The sequence below is a fragment of the Lates calcarifer genome, linkage group LG12 (assembly GCF_001640805.2).
Source record: "Lates calcarifer isolate ASB-BC8 linkage group LG12, TLL_Latcal_v3, whole genome shotgun sequence".
NCBI lineage: Eukaryota > Metazoa > Chordata > Actinopteri > Centropomidae > Lates > Lates calcarifer.
The window spans coordinates 3837477-3856185 of record NC_066844.1 but is presented as its reverse complement, the minus strand read 5'-3'; the positions used below and the strand labels follow the sequence as shown (position 1 = coordinate 3856185).

At 39.7% G+C, this 18709-nt stretch overlaps 4 protein-coding genes and 1 long non-coding RNA gene across 6 annotated transcripts; 2 read left to right on the top strand and 3 right to left on the bottom strand.

Annotated features, from left to right (window-relative positions):
- The first annotated feature begins 9 nt into the window (after nucleotides 1-9).
- On the top strand, nucleotides 10-2026 carry LOC127143069 (uncharacterized). Its single transcript, XR_007814240.1, has 2 exons — nucleotides 10-478; nucleotides 583-2026. It is a non-coding gene; the product is annotated as an uncharacterized LOC127143069 (long non-coding RNA).
- Nucleotides 1636-4415, bottom strand: LOC108874760 (translation machinery-associated protein 7). Its single transcript, XM_018663291.2, has 4 exons — nucleotides 4283-4415; nucleotides 3658-3713; nucleotides 3058-3145; nucleotides 1636-2080 (listed from the first exon to the last, which is right to left on the bottom strand). The coding sequence occupies exons 1-4, from the start codon at nucleotides 4296-4298 to the stop codon at nucleotides 2046-2048; spliced, it is 195 nt and encodes a 64-aa protein (XP_018518807.1). The 5' UTR covers nucleotides 4299-4415; the 3' UTR covers nucleotides 1636-2045.
- Nucleotides 4411-8451, top strand: LOC108874757 (mitochondrial potassium channel). The gene is made up of 7 exons (XM_018663288.2): nucleotides 4411-4547; nucleotides 4994-5086; nucleotides 5177-5387; nucleotides 5490-5627; nucleotides 5834-5998; nucleotides 6149-6355; nucleotides 6619-8451. Exons 2-7 carry the CDS (start codon nucleotides 5082-5084, stop codon nucleotides 7192-7194), a joined length of 1302 nt encoding a protein of 433 aa, XP_018518804.1. The 5' UTR covers nucleotides 4411-4547; nucleotides 4994-5081; the 3' UTR covers nucleotides 7195-8451.
- Nucleotides 8452-8592: 141 nt separating this feature from the next.
- On the bottom strand, nucleotides 8593-13612 carry LOC108874759 (membrane-spanning 4-domains subfamily A member 15). Of its 2 annotated transcripts, none has more exons than XM_018663290.2 (8): nucleotides 13448-13612; nucleotides 11579-11725; nucleotides 10979-11089; nucleotides 10823-10879; nucleotides 10396-10530; nucleotides 9833-9940; nucleotides 9371-9443; nucleotides 8593-9279 (listed from the first exon to the last, which is right to left on the bottom strand). In XM_018663290.2, exons 2-8 carry the CDS (start codon nucleotides 11711-11713, stop codon nucleotides 9203-9205), a joined length of 696 nt encoding a protein of 231 aa, XP_018518806.1. In that variant the 5' UTR covers nucleotides 11714-11725; nucleotides 13448-13612; the 3' UTR covers nucleotides 8593-9202. The 2 variants fall into 2 exon arrangements, with proteins under 2 accessions (XP_018518806.1, XP_050930145.1); XM_051074188.1 differs by having other exon boundaries at nucleotides 13487-13596.
- Nucleotides 13613-13711: 99 nt separating this feature from the next.
- Nucleotides 13712-18574, bottom strand: LOC108874756 (membrane-spanning 4-domains subfamily A member 12-like). Its single transcript, XM_018663286.2, has 7 exons — nucleotides 17269-18574; nucleotides 16832-16942; nucleotides 16643-16699; nucleotides 16073-16210; nucleotides 14901-15008; nucleotides 14398-14473; nucleotides 13712-14315 (listed from the first exon to the last, which is right to left on the bottom strand). Exons 1-7 carry the CDS (start codon nucleotides 17401-17403, stop codon nucleotides 14239-14241), a joined length of 702 nt encoding a protein of 233 aa, XP_018518802.1. The 5' UTR covers nucleotides 17404-18574; the 3' UTR covers nucleotides 13712-14238.
- Between the last annotated feature and the right edge of the window lie 135 nt (nucleotides 18575-18709).

Below are 18709 nucleotides of genomic sequence, written 5' to 3'. Positions count from 1 at the left end.
TTTCCTACCTTTAAGTAAAGGATCTGAATACTTGTTCCACCACTGTGGGTGGCTTACTGACACCCAAAGGACACATGCCTCATCTGAACCCCAGTGACTCTAAGTCCTCTCCTGTTGCAATGTCTCACTGAGCCATTATCCACAGCAGACATTTTGACATGTCACATCAGGAAAAGCACAGGTGTAATTAATAACACAAATAACAAGCACATTCCATTCAGGTGAATCAGTCCCATGGCCCCAGATTGTGCTTGCTGGCTCTCTGGCACACCCAAGTGGAACTGAGTCATCATTAACAAAATTTGTTTCAGCTGTGGTTCTTCTGCTATGACAAGTGAAAATGTCTACTGTGAGAAAGGTCTCCTGAGCTTTGTGGTGTCTTTCATCACCAACTTTTCACAGATCAGTAACAGCTCCTTGTTGGCTTCAGTTCATTTTGGTTAACACATTAACACAAACTACACTGAAATAATTCAGGGTGAGTTCATTTCCCTGTTCAACTTAGTGTCTGCCCTAAAAAACTTTATGCCAAGACTCAACAATCGTAAGTGAATCACATTTCCTTTTTGTCTTTCTTAACAGAGCTTACTGAGGAGCATCTTCTCTCATGGAGGGCACCTGAGGAAATCAACTTAAATCAACAGTTAAACAAGACTATTTTATATATTATTGTAAAGCCAATAGACTGAATATTTTTGTGCTGTGTCACTTTAAAACCAATAAATGTCATTTTTTTTAAAAATAATTTGTTGACTGTGTTAATCTATTTGATCACTTGGATCTGATGTTCTTATAATGTTTAGAACATGACATTACATTCATTTTACTGACGTGAACATTGTGTCTTTACATGTTTTCTGATGAGTTGAAGAGGGAAAGGAAAGGAGGGAAGACAGAATAATATAAGATAAAAGGGGGAAAACATAAGGAAGGAAGAAAAGAAGGAATAAAATAAAGGTGGAGGGAAACTGGGGATGTAAAGCAGACATGCCAGTACTTCAGTAAATAACTGGGGGTTTAAAAAGGAAAACCTCCTTTATGAGGTATGGCTATTAAATAACGAGACTAATGCTGTAATACAGTTTTATTGAACATAAACATTTTTCAGTGTCTGTCTCCTTCAACATACTCCCCTTCTGCATCAGCATCTCTTTATCAATGGAGACCATTTCTGCTATCATTCTTATACTGAGTTGTCAATCATTTCAAACAATTTGTTCAATCTGTTGAATGTGTTTGATGTGCACAGATGCCCAGAAGGTTCAGTCTTGGACATCCTCTCTGCCTTCACAAAATGTGCACATGACATGTAGTGTTCCCCTTCCACCAAAAATTTCAAGTTATAATGTAAGTAATGCGTTGCTCAACTTTTAAGCTAATAATTTTCTGACGCCTTAGCAAAAATGTGTATTTCAATCAGTAGCCAGCAGTGAACAAAAGACGTCACTTATTGGAAACTTAAAGCAGTTGCGTGTGAATACTCAACCTTTAATATATAAAACTCAGTGTGACTGTGACCCACGTGCAGTCTTGTTATTTAATAGCCATACCTTGTACACACTTATTACAAATATGGTTTGATGGCTGAGATTCTTGGCAGATTCCTTTCCAACTAAGAATTAAAATAACAAGCAGTAATTACAAAAACTTTATTGGTATCTCCCTCTTCACAATAGAACAAAAATCAGAAGAAAAAAGAACTTAGGATAATTTGTGTTTCTGATAAAGTTTCGCATGAACACAAAAAAAGATACAGTGGAGATCAGGATTTTTTTTACGCTTTCCATTTCTAAGCTGCAGACTTTCATTTCTAAACTGCATTTGAAGATTTTGATCAGTGTCAGGCATAACTGGTAACTGATATTCCTGACCCTGAAATCCTGAAATTATTAAATGCTTTTTCTGTACATTTTCACTGCTGAAGGAGCTTAACACCAAGGTCATGTTTAACAGGGCTAACTGGAGTCTTTCAGCAAGCATACAAACAATGAAGACGCAGGAAGCGAGGCCGGGGACCAAATAAAAATCACTGTCAGATTCAGATTTTACTTCTTGCCCGATTTCTTGATGCCACCACCACCTGTAGGGGAAAAACAGAGAAGTAACAAAACTTCTAACCTGACCAACTAATACCAGTGATCACAACTGTGGCCAGATCTTTTGTTTTTAATTCTGTAAATCTGAAAAAGTTGTTCATGTGTCTGCAACTGAGAGGCAGACAATAAATGAAACTCAAGGTTTTCAACTATTACATGTGAGATTTAAATGATCAACACAACCACATTACAGTGCAGAACCTATTTGGACAGTCACAAACATTTTTGTTGTTAAGGCTCTGTGCTGCGGCACATTCAGTTTGAAATAAAACAATGTGTACTGCAGAAAGTGCCATGTCTTATCTTCTTATAGTTTGAGTGGGTTTGCATGAATCGTGTGAGATATACAGTAGCCCTTTTAACAAAAAGTGCACAAATTGCAAAGGAGCATCTCTTCCTTAGTTTTGCAGTGTTGTTAGCAACATGTAAAATCCAGGGCTGAAATATAAATCAAAACATACACCACTCTCATTTTATCCCTCGCATCTAGCGTAAATCTAGCTAAACGTTTTCAATTTTGTACATATGGCATGCAAGTACAGCAATGTACTAGTGTTACAATGTCAAAAACTTTTGCTTCATTTGTCCTTATAACAAGAAACCATTCCCATTTTTATAAGAAACTTTTCACGTAGTAAGAACATCTTTTATCTCCTCCATTGTTATTTCACAAAACCAACATATCTTGTTAAAATTAATTTTCCTCATAATTTGGTGTGCTGTTGTTTAGTTAACTAAAGAGACATTGTGGCCTTAGCATCATTAATAAACACAAAATATTAATAATGATGATCTGGCTGGATGTTTCATGTAAAATAACTATGGGTTTTGTGTTTTGTTTGTGAGCCTGACTGTCAATGACCAGGCTGTGATTATGTACCAGCCAGCAAAATGTTACATGTTTATCAGTCATGCAGTAAGTTATGAGAATGTTTGCTGTCTAAATTGCTCTAGGTCTTACTTAAAGGTCCTTTTCCTGAAGCTTTGGCCTTCAATGCTTCCAAGGCCTTCTGTTCTTCCTTTTGCTTCTGCTTGAAGGCCACATCATCCTGCAGACACAGAGTCATGCTGTGAGTATGGGTACCCTCTCCTGGTGTTGCCACCATATCCTCATGGACCTAATTCACTGATAAGCCCTTGAGACTGGATGACTGCACAAAGAAAGATGCTGCACATTTCCTCAGATAGTGCTAACATTTTCAAGTAACGCGAGCTGTATAACTCATCTTCTTCTCCCTTTGGCCAAGAACTTATCAGTCATCACTCATACAATCTTTCGATCGAAAACTTTTTATGTTCCTCTGAAATTTTGTTGCAACTGACAGATATTTTGAAATGAAATCATCAGAAACAAACAAACAAACATGTTGCATCAGGTCAATGTCATCTTTATGATACATTCAACTGACATTTGCCATTACCTAGGGTTCAGCTGTACACTGAACATTTATTTTTCCAATAGATTTTGAAGTTCTGCAGACTAACCAATTTTGTGAAAAAAAATTATGGTCATATTATGATGGATTAACAATCTGATTTCAGAGGGCATAAGAACACTTACATCATCCAATTCCTTGGATTGTTTCTTGGGTGTCTTCAGGGGTTTCTTTTTGCCTCCTGGAAACAATAAATGAATGAATATTATGTTAAATACTAAACGGGACCTAATGGTGTAACCAGAACACCACACCAAACTCCTTTGAAAAAATCTGCCAATCTAATTTATTTTTCACTGCCTGACTGGTACATCGCGGCCTGTAAATATTTCCAATTTAATATGTATTCAGTACACCAAGAAGACAGTTTCAACTTTCAGAAGTAAGGTTAGTTTGCTTTTAAATAACACAAACTGGAACGTCAATTCGTTATTTGTTTAGCTAAATTTGTTAAATTAAGTTGAGTAAGAGTCGACTGCTTCAGCCGATAGCTAGTTGTTCGTACATGTATTAAATACAATGTCTTGCTTGTGTACCTACAAACCGACAATAAAAAGCATTCATGTAGCATCTTTTTTGTTTAGTTTGGTGACAGAGTTTTATCAGCTTCGCGCTTTTAGCACACGTTAGCAACAGCTAGCTAATCCAGCGAGGGAAACACGCTCCTCTGCGTTTTTATTACACTGTCATATTTTATCTTTTACATTGGCCAGAATTTTAAGGTAACCCACAGACGAAAAGACTTCTCACCTTCTCTGCCAGACATATTTAAAACTGGTTATACTTGTCTGAGGAGAAGAAATTAACGATATTGCTGTTGCGTACAAAACCGGCAGCTTCTCTAATCCGCACTGTAAGGACCCCGGTGAATTCTAAACCGGATATAGAATGACTGTTGTGTGCCTGAACGAAATCTGACCCGGCTGTTACCCGTTTCATATGGGTTGCTAAGTAGTTATCCTAAAGAAACTTCATCTTTGTGACATGTTTACATTGACAACATCGAAGAAAAGAGGTATGTTTATTTTTTATACCTTGTTGTGTGTGAAACTCACAGGATTTCATTGCCAGTTTTACACGATTAAAAAGTCACTTTAACTGTTAGCAACGAGGAGCTAAAAGCTGGGGATGAAGCAGGGAAATGAACAGAAAAATTGTGATATAAGATATGCTCATACTAAAGCCCTGAAAACCTTGTCCTCCTGAAGTCTGTTTGATTATTCATATGATGTGTCAGTCAATATATGTCAGTAGTTGTAGTATGAAGTAGTATGAAGAGGACAGTCCACCGTGTGTTGTCAAAGTCATTTGTCATGTTGAATGAAGAGTGCATGTTTGTCACTGGGTCAAATGGGTCCTGTTAGTTAGATGCAGTTCAGTAGTCGGATCCCTCAGCACAACAGTAGACCAATAGCCTAAATAAGACGTCTTTAACCTGTAGTTTTTACACTGTTCTCACAGGTGAATTCTCCAGCGTTAGCTCCGTAGCTGCAGTGAAAGGGAAACTCTGACAGTTCTCAAGCTGCATTTCTGTCTGCTGTCTTTCTCAATGAGGTAAGTCTACATAATTTAATCCATGGGAGATTTGCTAGCTTGTTCTACTTAAACCAGAGCTGACGATTGACAGTATGATTACTATGTCAGGTACAGAGGAGCACAGATCTGTCACTGGGCTCATGGCACGTGCTGTCTGTCCCGCCTCTCCATGCCTGGATCTCTCTGCGGCAGAATCACTCTGGTCCGAACCTACAGTGCTCACCATCAGCCTAGCTCCCCCCCGCCCACTGACCCTGTGCCTCCTGATGGGAAGGGTGCAGGTGAGGTGGTGAAGGAGCGTGCCCTAGCTGCCTTACAGGTACAGGAAATCCCTCTTCTGACTTTTCATACAACATTATCATCTGATACTACAAAAGAACACAGAGCCAAACTGAAACACTGCCCTCTCTCCCTCCTCTAGCATGCAGGTGAGCTGGGGCGGCAGTGGGGTCAGAGGTCGGCTCAGACGGCTTCTGCTACAGTCAACTACTGGTGGGAGAGGTACGAGGAGTTTGTCGGGCTTAATGAGGTCCGCGAGGCTCAGACCAAGGTCACTGAGGTCAGTAGACAGTAAGAAGCACCTTGCTGATTAAAATGGGATAGACTACATATGAGACACACCTCTCAGTACAACACAATACAATTTAACAGCACCACAAACTATGGCATTCAAAATTATCATAAAGTTGAATCAGCCCCCACGCCTCAGGAGGGATTTTGTTGCAGGCATTTGTTTTAAGCATGACTGATGTGTGTTTCTTCTAGGCTGAGGCAGCGTTCATGGTGGCCAGAGGGATGGTGCGTGAGGCTCATGCTAGCCTGGAGGCCCTGCAGGTCAGACTAAAGGAGGTCAGAGACCGGCTGGACAGAGTGTCCAGGGAGGAGGCTCACTACCTGGAGCTGGCCACGCTGGAGCACAAACTGCTGCAGGTTAGCTGAGGCAACTGAAAATGTTATGATAATATTGTTGGTACTATACTTCTAACTCCAGTTGAACCCATTTATGGAATAATAGGTCAGCTGATTGAACTTAATTCATAATAAACAAAACTCAAAACTCGTGGTCTCTCCTGACCACAGGAGGAGCGTCGTCTCCGGACAGCGTATGAGAACGCCGAGGGATCAGAGAGGGAAAAGTTTGCCTTGTTTTCAGCAGGCGTCAGGGAGAGCCATGAAAAGGAGAGGACGAGAGCAGAACGGACCAAGAACTGGTCCATCATTGGCTCGGTGCTTGGAGCCCTGATTGGAGTCATGGGATCAACATACGTCAACCGGGTCCGCCTGCAGGTGAGGAGGGTTGATGATAAAATAGTGGCTTAATTCTGCTATAAAGGGGGTCATGGCTCAGTGGTTCAGCTTTTGGTTGCAGGTTAATGTGGACTCTGGGTGTGCATGTACAAACTAAGCATTTCTACCAAATGTTTTCTACAGATTTTCATATGAAGTTTCTTTTGTTTTTTGTGCTATATATTTTATTTGCACCTCACCAGGTCACCAGTGTGCTGTGATCTTAGTTTCACCTGGTGCATCTTCACTACTTTAATTTGTAGGAGCTGAAGAGTCTTCTACTGGAGGCCCAGAAAGGTCCAGAGAGCCTGCAGGAAGCCCTAAGGGTCCAGGCTGGAAACCATCGCTCCCAACAGGACGAGCTCCGAACGCTTATCGACAGCCTCAGGCTTACACTGAATGATGCCTTCACTCAGAAGGGCGACGTCCTTCAGGGCAAGGGGGGAGGGCCGACCCCAGACTTGCCCGCTGTGCCTCTTTCAGCCTTAAAAGACCTCCAAGTCGGTAGCCAAAGGACCCAGTCCCTCCTGGAGTCCCTCCCACCGCAGCTGGGACAACTGGAGCAAGGACTCGGTAGAGTTGAGAGCGACTTGTCAGTGGTGAAGAGGCTGCTGGAAACCACACCACAGCCTGAAATGCAGGCAGGTGAGGTGCAGTTAGCAAGAGCCGAGAGAGGGGACCACCGGGAATCTGAGGTGGTGGTGAGGCATCTGGAAGAGACCCAGAGGACGCTGGGAGAACGAATCAGGACAAACACTGTTTATAATGCTGTGTTTACCTACACTGCCACAGCCATCACCATCTCTGCTGTCTACATGCTGCTCAGAGGGACTGGTTAGACATGATACCTCCAGTTTGAATATTCACATGCACTGTAACACTATCAGTTACTGGGAGTACAAATCTAAATTATGTCAGAACACGATGCTAATTCAGTTTCTCTAATAAACTGGTTACAGGTGTTGATTTGAGCTCATCTGCTGCTGAGGTTTACTGCACTACTGAAGCGGAGAGTGAGTGGTTGCTTCTAAATATTTTAATTCTGTGATCTCAAGATAAAACAGTAACAGAAGTTAACAGGAGTGCTCAGCAATATTAGTATTTATCATTTCTCTCCCACCACTACACAATAGATATTAATGCATTTCAGTTCACAATATACAGCGAAAAAACAGCTGGATCCAGGAAAACGTTTTCTTCTTGATAAATGACAAAGTATCCAAATATACCAGCATTAATTGTATCTAACTGACCAATCATTCCATTCCTGAGTACCTAACTGCATTTCAGAAACCCTCCGCATTGGGTATTTCTGAACTTTGAAAGCAGTTTTTTCAGGGTTTCCATATCTGGAGAGCAGCATCAATGTCTGTTGCTGAATGAGATCGGTGCAACAAAAACATTTAGCGGTGTTCATCCTGCACTTGCTGCTGTTATTTGCATAATAACGAAATCAACACCTGTGACAGTCAAAACATCAGCTCTGGATACCACTTAGGCAACAGGATGGGGTTAATTGATGATAGCATATCTGATCGGTGTATGTGGCCGAATTAGTCCAGTGCCATGTGAATTTTTAATCCTGTGTAAATTGATTCAGCCTTGTAATCATCAGCCTTGTCAGTAGTTGGACCAGCTAAACCTCAGGGGGGGACCACGTTTTCTTTTCATGATTCCATATCTGGGATTCATTTCCAGTCCTCTCCCCATCTAAAACAGCACAGCCTCAGACAACAGATGCACTGGATGCAGTCTTGTTGCCAGACATGTAAAGAGAACTCCTGACATGTTCATTTAGATTTGGCTGCTTTTCTTCACCAGACAACTGAGATCAGAAAATGTATTTAATTACATTTCACAGGACATGAAATTGTGCTTAAGATCAGAGTATAAACACCGAACAGAGCAACAATTAGAATAACTGAACTGTGAATTTTTAAAGACCAACGTATGAAAACACTGTTATGTTGTTTGACAAGGGGGAAGAAAAATATTAATGAAATGTTTTAAAAGTCTCCTTACCTGCCTTTAAACACTGTTATCCTCATTGTTCTTTGGATGAAAAATAAAATAAAATTCCTAAATGTTAAAATGAAGGGAAATGTTATGTTTCTGGAATTCCTCTTTAACCTCCAGTATCTAAACATGTTGTGTTTTCATGTTGATGTTGGTCTGTTTGTTCATGTTAACAATGTGCACTGGATGATAATTGGTGTGTATTAAATGTCAAAATAGGAAACTCTTTATGGCTTTTTAATGATAAAATTTCAAGCAGGTCTGATCATAGAAGAATAGACACACTTAAGTGATCCAGTGTTTCTTGAGGGATCCTGCTTACGTGTGGTAATTAGGGTTCAGATAGTGGTGGTTGTACAATAATGAATAATAATCAAACTTGCAGGAGAGGACAAGAGCATTGCTATATAAACAAACCTCTTCACTTTACAAACTAGACTAGTTGATGCGGTATTTTGTTACCTGACGGCCTCTGTGCTCTCCAACAGGAAGGGGAGGGGTGAGGGGACAGGGTATTCAGTTAGTTACAATCTACGTTCTCACCCCTAGATGGCACTAATACTTATACACTCATCCTTAAAAGCAAGCAAGGTTTTGCTCAGTCAAAAATAAAATCAACTCTGTGCTGTGTTCACTTTCTTTGGTAAAAGAGAAACATCTCTGCAAACAGTTTAGTCATCTCTGAAGGATAGCATTCATTTTTTAAGCAAAGCTTTTTGTTGCCACATTTTACAAATGTCAGGTTACAAATGACACATTGAATTTAAATTAATATTATTTAGGTTTCAGCCAACAGTGAAAGAGCATTTTGATACAGTTTGGACAGACTCTTCAGTTGACGACAGTGGTGTAGGCTGGAGGCGGAGCCAGAGTGGGGTCTCTTGGTTCCTCTGAATGTGGTGGTCTGTCTGCAAAACAGAGGGAGCCTCAGTTTCCCTCTGAACCAAAGGACAGTATTCATATGCTCTCATTCATATGACTTTACAGACTTGACCTTACCTGTGAGGAGAGGTGCACTGGGTGGAGCCTGTTGAGTCACTAAAGCATCTGCAGTTACAACCACTGATGATTCCTATGAGATGAACACATGAGGTGAGTCTCAGTCAAATGGAGCCATGTTTCACTGAACTTATCTTTTCCTACATGCTACTTGCTCCCACTGAAGATGTGAGGAGAGAAAACATGTTTTTAGATAAAGTTAGATTAATGACATGTCTTCTCTGGATGAAGTTCCAGGTCACATGAGAAGCAAGGAATAATAAGACGAGGACATTAGGATGCATCTACAAATTTGTAATTGCTTCATTATGCTGCAGTTTTATCTATATGATGAAGTCATATAGAAAAATAAAGTGAATTTGGACTTCAGATCACAATGTTCAATCTGTACAACAAAACTACACTGGAGAAAAATGTATTTAAAATCTGGCTGAATTACTCATTCGTCACTGGGTGACTTACCTCTGCACTGTAAGTAGCTCTGCAGGCAAATGCTGCAACAGTGATTGAAACAAAGAGCGCCAGTGAATGGAAAACAGCCAAGACCCCCATAAACCCCTTCGTCCGACTCTGGCAAAAACAAACAGTTATGTCATTCTGTGTCAAAGCAGACAGAATTCAGGAAAGTAGTTGCAGGGTCCCAAAACAAAAGGCCAAAATGGGGTCATTTTTGCCACTGTGATGGGGGTAAGTCCTGTAAGTCATTAAGAGAAACTTTGTCTAAAAATTAGTATAATGATTGGTGTCTTATTGATTTTTATGTCATTTTGACAGTTTATTTTGAGAATGTTTCAGCTTCTTCATTTTAAAAACAGGAGAAAAGGATTTTAGGAACAGGGCAACAAGTGAGTTCAGCAGATTGAGCTGGTGTCACCCTGGACTGTGTCAAAGTAAACATCCAGGACTAGTTAGCTACTGATACTACTCCTCACATGCTACTCTAGCCAAAGCAAATTCATAACTGGTTGACTCATTTGTAGCCATACTGTTTAGTTTTGGGTGTAAACTACTAATGATCTGGATACCTGGTATAAGAAGCAGGTACCAGAGTAGTCACGGCATGTGACCCATCTAATCCTTGCAGAATCCAGAAAGTAGAGGATGGTTGCAACAAAGGAAACACCTGCTGCCAAGATGTTAACAGCCAGAGCGCCATTCACCTAGAAGAGACGAAACGTCAGGACACCTGGACTCATCTCTGGTCCATTTGCATTCAACATTTGTTTGTAACACTAGTTCAGTGGGGCTTTAAATCAGTGGTTATTAGACCATAACTGATAGACTAAAACTCTGCATTAAGTTGATGAAAATATCAAATTAGTTTAAATGAACTCCACTTTTTCAGTCTTGTAAGTGTTGGTTTTGTACATATTGCCACACAAAACCACCATGATCCTAAAGTAGCCTTTAATTGTGTTATTAAAGAATAGTTTAATAGTAATAGTCACTAACCATGCAGCGGTTCAGAGATTTTCCAGCAGCCACTGTCAGAGATCCAGCTATGATGTACTGCAACAGAGAAGGACAGAAACACTGAAGTTCAGTCTGTCCAAACATCAGCTGCTGAAGCATTGAAATAATCAGTATCATGAAAATGATGAGACTCACAATCACAGCTCCCCAGGCGAAAATACCACTGTAAACTCCCATTGTATCTGGTTGAACCACCATAACAATCCCAAACATCAGAGCCATCAGGCCAATCATGATCTGAACTGTCTGGAGGGACAGACACAAACAGAAGAGTTAACATTCATCTGTTTCCTGGTTGCAGCAAATCAAGTTCATTTAAATATGAGGAGAGTAAATGTTTTCTCTAAGAAGAATAAGTGTTGTGAAGAACGGGTCTGAAGGAGGAGAGATCTGAGGAGGAGCAGGAAGGAGGAGAGCACTGGCTTGTTGTAAATATATATATATATATATATATATATATATATATATATATGAGTGAGTCCAGGTGTGAGTCCTTTTGCAATCACTTGCGATCAGTCAACTGGCACCCATCCTACTCTTCAATAAATCACAACTGAAGTGACTGAAGTGGTACCAACTTCTTCATACAGACATCTAAACAGATCTTAGAGAGTTTCACAGTAAAGGTTTAAATGAAAGATCATAAACATGAGCTTTATTTTCCTGTATCTACCTTATATCGCCCTCAGATCACTATTCACTGCTCTGTCTCCACACACTGACACTATCTCTTACCCCAAGCGCCGTCGGCTGGGCCTTGATGAACTTCTGGATGCCCACAGGACGTTTGTGTGCAGCACCTCGAGGTGCTGGGTACACGTGGGTGACCACCACCACACCTCCCACCGTAGTTGATACAGATGAAGACATGTTTCAGGCCTCCTGTTCAGTCAAATGACAGTTTAATTAGTTAATAACTGATCAGAGAAAAATTAGACAGCGCTCTGCATCAGCATCATCAAAACACCAACTGAGGAAATATCTTTTGGAAGAATAGTTCTTCAGTCAGTCAGAGTCAGAAGTAGAGACTTGTAGAATAGATGCTAAGGTGCATTAAAGCTGTTCTAGTGACTTGTGGTGGGCCAACACCTCCCTAAGAAACTTCTTTTAATTTGTCACTGGTCTATGTATGTGTCAACTTAGTAAGTTGACTATCTACTGAATCATAAATACTGACAACGTCCTGCTCTGATGTACTGAGTCTTTATCACTGTGCTCTGATTTTATGAACAGAAATATGTGTTAATAGAAACTGAATTTGAATCATTTGTATTTGAATTGTTGCACTTGAATAATTGCATTGAAAAAGCAAATCTGAAACTTGAAACTGAATGAAATGTAATTCATTTGCTGTGAAACGTTGATCCTCACTGAAAATCCAGCTCTCTATATACTTCTATATACTATTAATTTACTTCTCACTATTCAAATTCAGTTCTTGCAGTTAAATTTCCGTTCACTGAGATCCATATCCGGTCACTGAGGAAGAGTAATTGAGTACAGATTCACTGAATGTTTTTGAAATTGAGAAAATTCCCTTAAGTTGTCTGGACATGATACACTATAATAGATTTAAGATATAAGAGGATGTATTATACCTGGGCTCCAGAATAACTTTTTCTCCTCCTTACCGAAAGTTCAAGGAGCACCACATAAATCAAAATTCAGCGCAAACACATTGATATTTTTCCCATCTTAACTCTATTACTGATAAATGCTTTGGTAATAAATAGGCAGTTTACAGAAATAACAATGTGTTGTTTTATTTTAAAGGAAAACAAATCTATATGAATGGTTAAGTTGCATTTTAATATGGGAGAAAATAAAATTTCCCCTCAGATGTTTGAGTGATCACACTGTGTGCTATAAAAATAAGAATTGTGAAATTGCACTGGTTAAGCAACAAGTGTTCTTTTGTGTTTGTTCACCAGCACTGGGCATTGCTGGGAATTTCTCTGATGCACACCCTCATCAGTTGAGCTCACAACCAGTCCTACTACATATAGACAGGTTTCGTTTGAGCTTCCTCATGACACAACAGCATTATTATTCTGGTTGTGGAAAGTTACACTGAAAGACTGAGAACAACAGACCTGAAAATAACACTTTTCTACAACTTATTGAACAGGTGGTTTGATAAAGTGCTTATTGGTCTTTTGCTTTTTACTGCATTTACAGCTACAAGCATCATTGTCATCAACTCAAGTTTACTTCACTTTACCTGGCTCACCATTATTGTGGTGGGCTGCCACAGATAAAGCAATGCATAGGAAACGCTGGACTCAACACTGGGACATGTTTGCAAGTCACGCTGTTGCTCCTGGTTATAAAATTTAGTCACTGAAAACTGATGGAGTTCAGCTCAGAGTGACATGTTTTCACCCTCATGGCTGGATTGAGTCCATGTCTTTGAGGAAATACTTGTTTAACACTTTCATCCTTCACTATAAACATCTTACAAGTGAAATCAATGCTGACCACTTCGTGTGAATGTTCAGCATTATGTCAAAATGACACAGTAAAAAAATGTTATTTACTTCCTTTACATTTGACACACATGGTACTTTTACTTTTTAATCATTATAACAGTGAATAAAGACCTACCCTGCTTTACAGGAACAGTGTTGTTGCTCCTTAATTTACCTCAGTGAAGGCAGTGTCAGATTGGATATTCCACAGAGATTCACTCCAGATCCAGTAACATCTCCTTATTCAATTTCTCTTATGGTTGGCTGTCAGAGGGCGGTTACTCTCCTCCAAACCCACAATCTTAAAGGTGCAGTGAGCTAATGCACTTTTATTTTTTTCTACACAGGCCTACATATACATAGGCTGACATATAAGAGAAACATTCTGCAATCTATTACAATAGGACAAGAATTGTATATACAGTAATAAAACACCTGCTTGTTCTTCTCTTCCAGGTTTCTTTTTTGCATCATTTTGTGTTTTGTGGTCTTTTTGTGTCTCTCTCTGGGATATTTTGCAGGTGAAGATCAGGGTCTCCAACAGAAAGGTTAGGGGTGAGAGAATTAATTTTCAGTTCCATTCTGTATTTTCACCACTAGATGCCACTAAATCCTACACACTGGTCCTTCAAAGCAAGCAAGGTTTTGCACAATCATAAACAAAGCAACTCTACTGTGCTGCTCTCCCTTCATTGGGTAAAAAGAGAAACATCTGCAGTCTTTAGCAAACAGTTTAATCATCTCTGAATGATAGCACTTTTTTTTTTTTAACAAAGCTTGTTGGCATGAGAGCAGACATACACACAATCGTGTCTGATGTTTAGTTTTACAAATGTTGGGTTATGAATGACACATTGAATTTAGATTCTCATCTTATATTATCTTTCAGTTAAGATTAGAAGAGCATTTTGACGCAGGATGGTCAGTTTAGACTGACTCTTCAGCTGATGACTGTAGTATAGGCTGGAGACTGAGGCAGTTTGGTTCTTCTGTTAGGTCACCATCTGCAAAACACACATAAAAGTTACAATTTCCTTCTGAACCTATAAGACATACATACTCATCACTTCATAGATTTGACCTGACCTGTGAGGAGAGGTGCACTGGACAGGGCACGTGCAGTCAGTGAAGCATCTGCAGTAACAACAACCACCGATGATTCCTACAAGACAAACACACAGGGTGAATCTCAGTTAACTGGATCCATGTTTCCCTGAACTTGTGTCTTTTTCTCAAATGCTACTGGCTCCCACTGAAGACATAAGGAGAAACACAGTAACCATGTGAGGATAGAGGGAAACATGTTCTTAGATAAAGTAAGTTAGATTAAGTCCTGTCCAGATCAATTTCCAGGTCACAGGGAAGGATGTGACGAAGGTATTGGGATGTATCCACAAATTTGTAAGTGCTTCACTATACCGCAGTTTTATTAGTATTTTTGATGAAGACCAGTCAACTACAGAAAAACAATAAAGTGTGTTTGGACTTCACAATATTCAATCACAATATTCTGCACACAAGTAAACTACAATGAAGAATAATGTATTTGATATCAGACTGAATTACTCATCAGTGACTGATTGACTCACCTCTGCACTGTAAGAAGCACAGCAGCCATATCCTGCGACGGTGATTGAAACAATGAGCTCCAAGAAACTGAACACAGCCAAAACCCCTGAATTCCCTCGGGACAGAGTCTGGCAAAATCAAACACAATTGTAGTTGTGTCATTCTGTGTCAAATCAGACAGAATTCAGGAAAGTAGTTGCCAGAGTTTGTACAAAGTTTGTTGATAAAATGTTTGGCCCCAAAACTGAGGCCTGGTTTTGTTCTGTTCCAATTTAAAAAAAAAATGTTTTTGGCCTGTTATATATATATTTTTAAAAAAATTTTACACTCTCAAAAACACCTTCTGGGAAGTAATATTTGGACAGTAATATCTTGATTAGTATTATTCCTAGCTTCAACAAATGTTGTAGGATGTAAGACAAACATGTTCTCAATATGACTGAACTATTGAAAGTGTAAGTGTAACAAACTTTGACTGAAACAATTCAAAAGCGTGAGAAACTCCCTCTAAACAGCAAAAAAGCAAAGTTGATAACAGAGAAAGTTGTCGAATTTAGTGAGCTGGATGTTATTGAAAATGTGGGTTTTCAGTGCTTAAACGAACATTTGGAGCCTCGCTACGCCTTGCCACTTTCAAAATGCTCGAAAAGTGTAGACACGGTTAGCTTCACAACTGACATCTGGAGTTCAGACATGTGCCCAATGTCATTACAAAGTCTGACAGCACAGTTGATACACTCAAGTTTTACTTTGCAAAAAGCAGTGCTGCAGGCTAAGCTTCTTTTTTTCGTCTGTAGGCGAGTAGAACATTTGTTTCACAGTTTTCAGCATGATGTTTTTTAGATGGTTAGGCTTAAGCAAAGTGCATCAAATATGATACACAGCTTAAGTGTTTAATAGGCAGATACTCAAGATTGCAGTATCAGTACCAAACGTGAAAAAGTGGTATGGTCCCATCTGTAGTGGAAACAGCTTAATGTGTCCTCCTTTGTTTCTTTAACAGGAGAAAATGATTTTAGAAACAGAACAAACTAGAGTTCAGCAGATTCATCTAGTGTAACCCTGGACTGTGTCAGAGTAAACATCCAGGACTACTCAGCTACTGATTCTACTCCTCACATGCTACTCCAGCCAAAAGTAAATTAACTCTTTATTTATGGTTTACTCTTTAAACAACTAATAAACTGATTACCTCATATCTGAAGCAGTCATCACGACCAAATTGATAGTCATCGCATATGATCGGTCCTGTAGCATCCACAGAATGGAGGATGGTTGCAATACAGGAAACAACTGCTGATAAGACGCTGACACCCAGAGCGCCGTTCACCTGGAAGAGAGACGAGACGTCAGGACACCTGGACTCATCTCTGATCCATTTGCAGTCAACATTTACACCCTGAAAACAGAGTCTTTGACAGAATTAGGTGAAATGATAGAGGTGTATTTCACATTTCTCTGACTAACCCAGGAGTCACTGTTTGTAACACCAGAACAGTGGGGCTTTATATAAAATGTAGTGATCAGTGAGGTGACTGACAGACTTCACAAGCTTCACATTAAGTAATAATGACGTGCAATGCCAGAGTTAGTTTTAATGAACTCCACTGTTTCAGTTTTGTTAGTGTTGGCTTTGGACATATTGCCACACAACATCGGCATGATCCTAAAGTAAAACTAAGCAGACGTGGCCTATAGTGATGCTAAAAGTAGCCTTTAATAGTGCTATTAAAAGAATGGTTTAATAGTAATAGTCACTAACCAGGCAGCGGTTCAGAGATTTCCCAGCAGCCACTGTCAGAGATCCAGCTGTGATGTGCTGCAACAGAGAAGGACAGAAATATTCTGTGGATACAGATTTCACCACCTGGAAACACTGAAGTTCAGTCTGTCCAAACATCAGCTACAGAAGCATTGAAATAATCAGTATCATGAAAATGATAAGACTCACAATCACAGCTCCCCAGGCAAAAATACCACTGTAAACTCCCCCTGTCTTTGGTTGAACCACCATAACGATCCCAAACAGCAGAGTCATCAGGCCGATCATGATCTGAACTGTCTGGAGGGACAGACACAAAACTGAAGAATTAACATCTGTCTACATTCATCTGTCTCCCAGTTGCTGCACTTATGCAAATCAAGTTCATTTGAATATGAGGAGAGTAAATGTTTTCTCTCTGATCATCATTAAATTTCAGGAAGTGAATTCTTGATTGAGTTTACAGCATTCAATTCTGAACAGACTTAATTAAGAGTTAATTAAAAGTTCATATGAGCGATCATAAACATGAGCTTCCCATATCCATCTTATTGTATCACCCTCAGATCACTCTACAACACTGTGTGTCCACTGCTCTGTCTCCACACACTGATTCTGGCTCTTACCCCAAGCGCCATCGGCGAGGCCCTGCTGAACTTCTGGATGCCCACCGGATGTTTGGGTACAGCACCCTGAGGTGCTGGGTGGACATGGGTGACCACCACCACACCTCCCACCGTAGTTGATAGAGATGAAGACATGTTTAAGCTAAAATGATTCTCTGCTCCTCTGAACCACAGCTCCCTGCTCAGTCAGATGTAAATCAATTAGTTAGTAAATGATCAGAGAAATATAAATACCAACGACAAGCTGCTGTGATGTACTGACTATTTATCACAATGCTTTGAATGGACTGTTGCTCAGTTACTTAACACAGATTATATACAGGGAAATAAAAATGTGTGGGTGGGTGGCAGGTTTGTCTCAGCCAGTAAAGTTAAATAGAATTCACACAAATAATGTGGCAAACTAAAATAACCAGTTAGACAACATACTTCATACTTCACAGCTTTCATTTCAGCTTCCTCATAATTTATTATCAGCATCATCGCTGTGGTTGTGGAAAAATATACAGAGAGACTAACAATAGAGATGAAAACAAGACTTTTCTACAACTTATTGAACAGGTGGTTTGATAAAGTGCTTATTGGTCTTTTACTTTATATTGCACTTGCAGTAACAAGTGTAGTTGTCATCAACTCAAGTTTACTTCACTTTACCTGGCTCATCATTATTGTCGTGTAATGTCTCCTTATTCAGTCTCACTTTTATATAAAGTCAGTGGTTGGCTGTCAGAGGGCGGTTACTCTCCTCAAAGCCCACAATCTTACAGGTATGATGAGTGATTACAACCTAATTCGCTTTTATTCAGGAAATATCTACTCATAGCCTGCAAGCTGCCTCCACTGTGTGTGTGTGTGTGTGTGTGCAAAAAAAAAATAAAAAAATTTCTACATAAGAATTGTATATACAGTAATAAAACACCTGCTTGTTCTTCTCTTCCAGGTCTTTGTTTTTGCATCATTTTGTGTCTTTCTCTGGGATATTTTGCAGGCGAAGATCAGGGTCTCACCAGGTATTTTATTTTATCATGTTCCTTGTGTCCCTGAGCCTGTGTCTGATCAACTCATTGAATGATTGATATATTAATTAATGTGTTTTCTGTGGCTCTGGAGGAGTTTTCTGAAGTCTGAGAAAAAAAAAATTCTAAATGGCAACAAAACGTGACAGACACTCACACTGAGCTGGAGTGAAACAAGTGCACATAAATCAGGTAAATAACATACATAAAGTATTTAGTTTTCTTCTCATTCACATTGGTCACACTGGGGGGAAGTCTCCAACAGAAAGGTTAGGGGTGAGAGAATGAATTTTCAGTTCCATTCTGTATTTTCACCACTAGATGCCACTAAATCCTACACACTGGTCCTTCAAAGCAAGCAAGGTTTTGTACAATCATAAACAAAGCAACTCTACTGTGCTGCTCTCCCTTCATTGGGTAAAAAG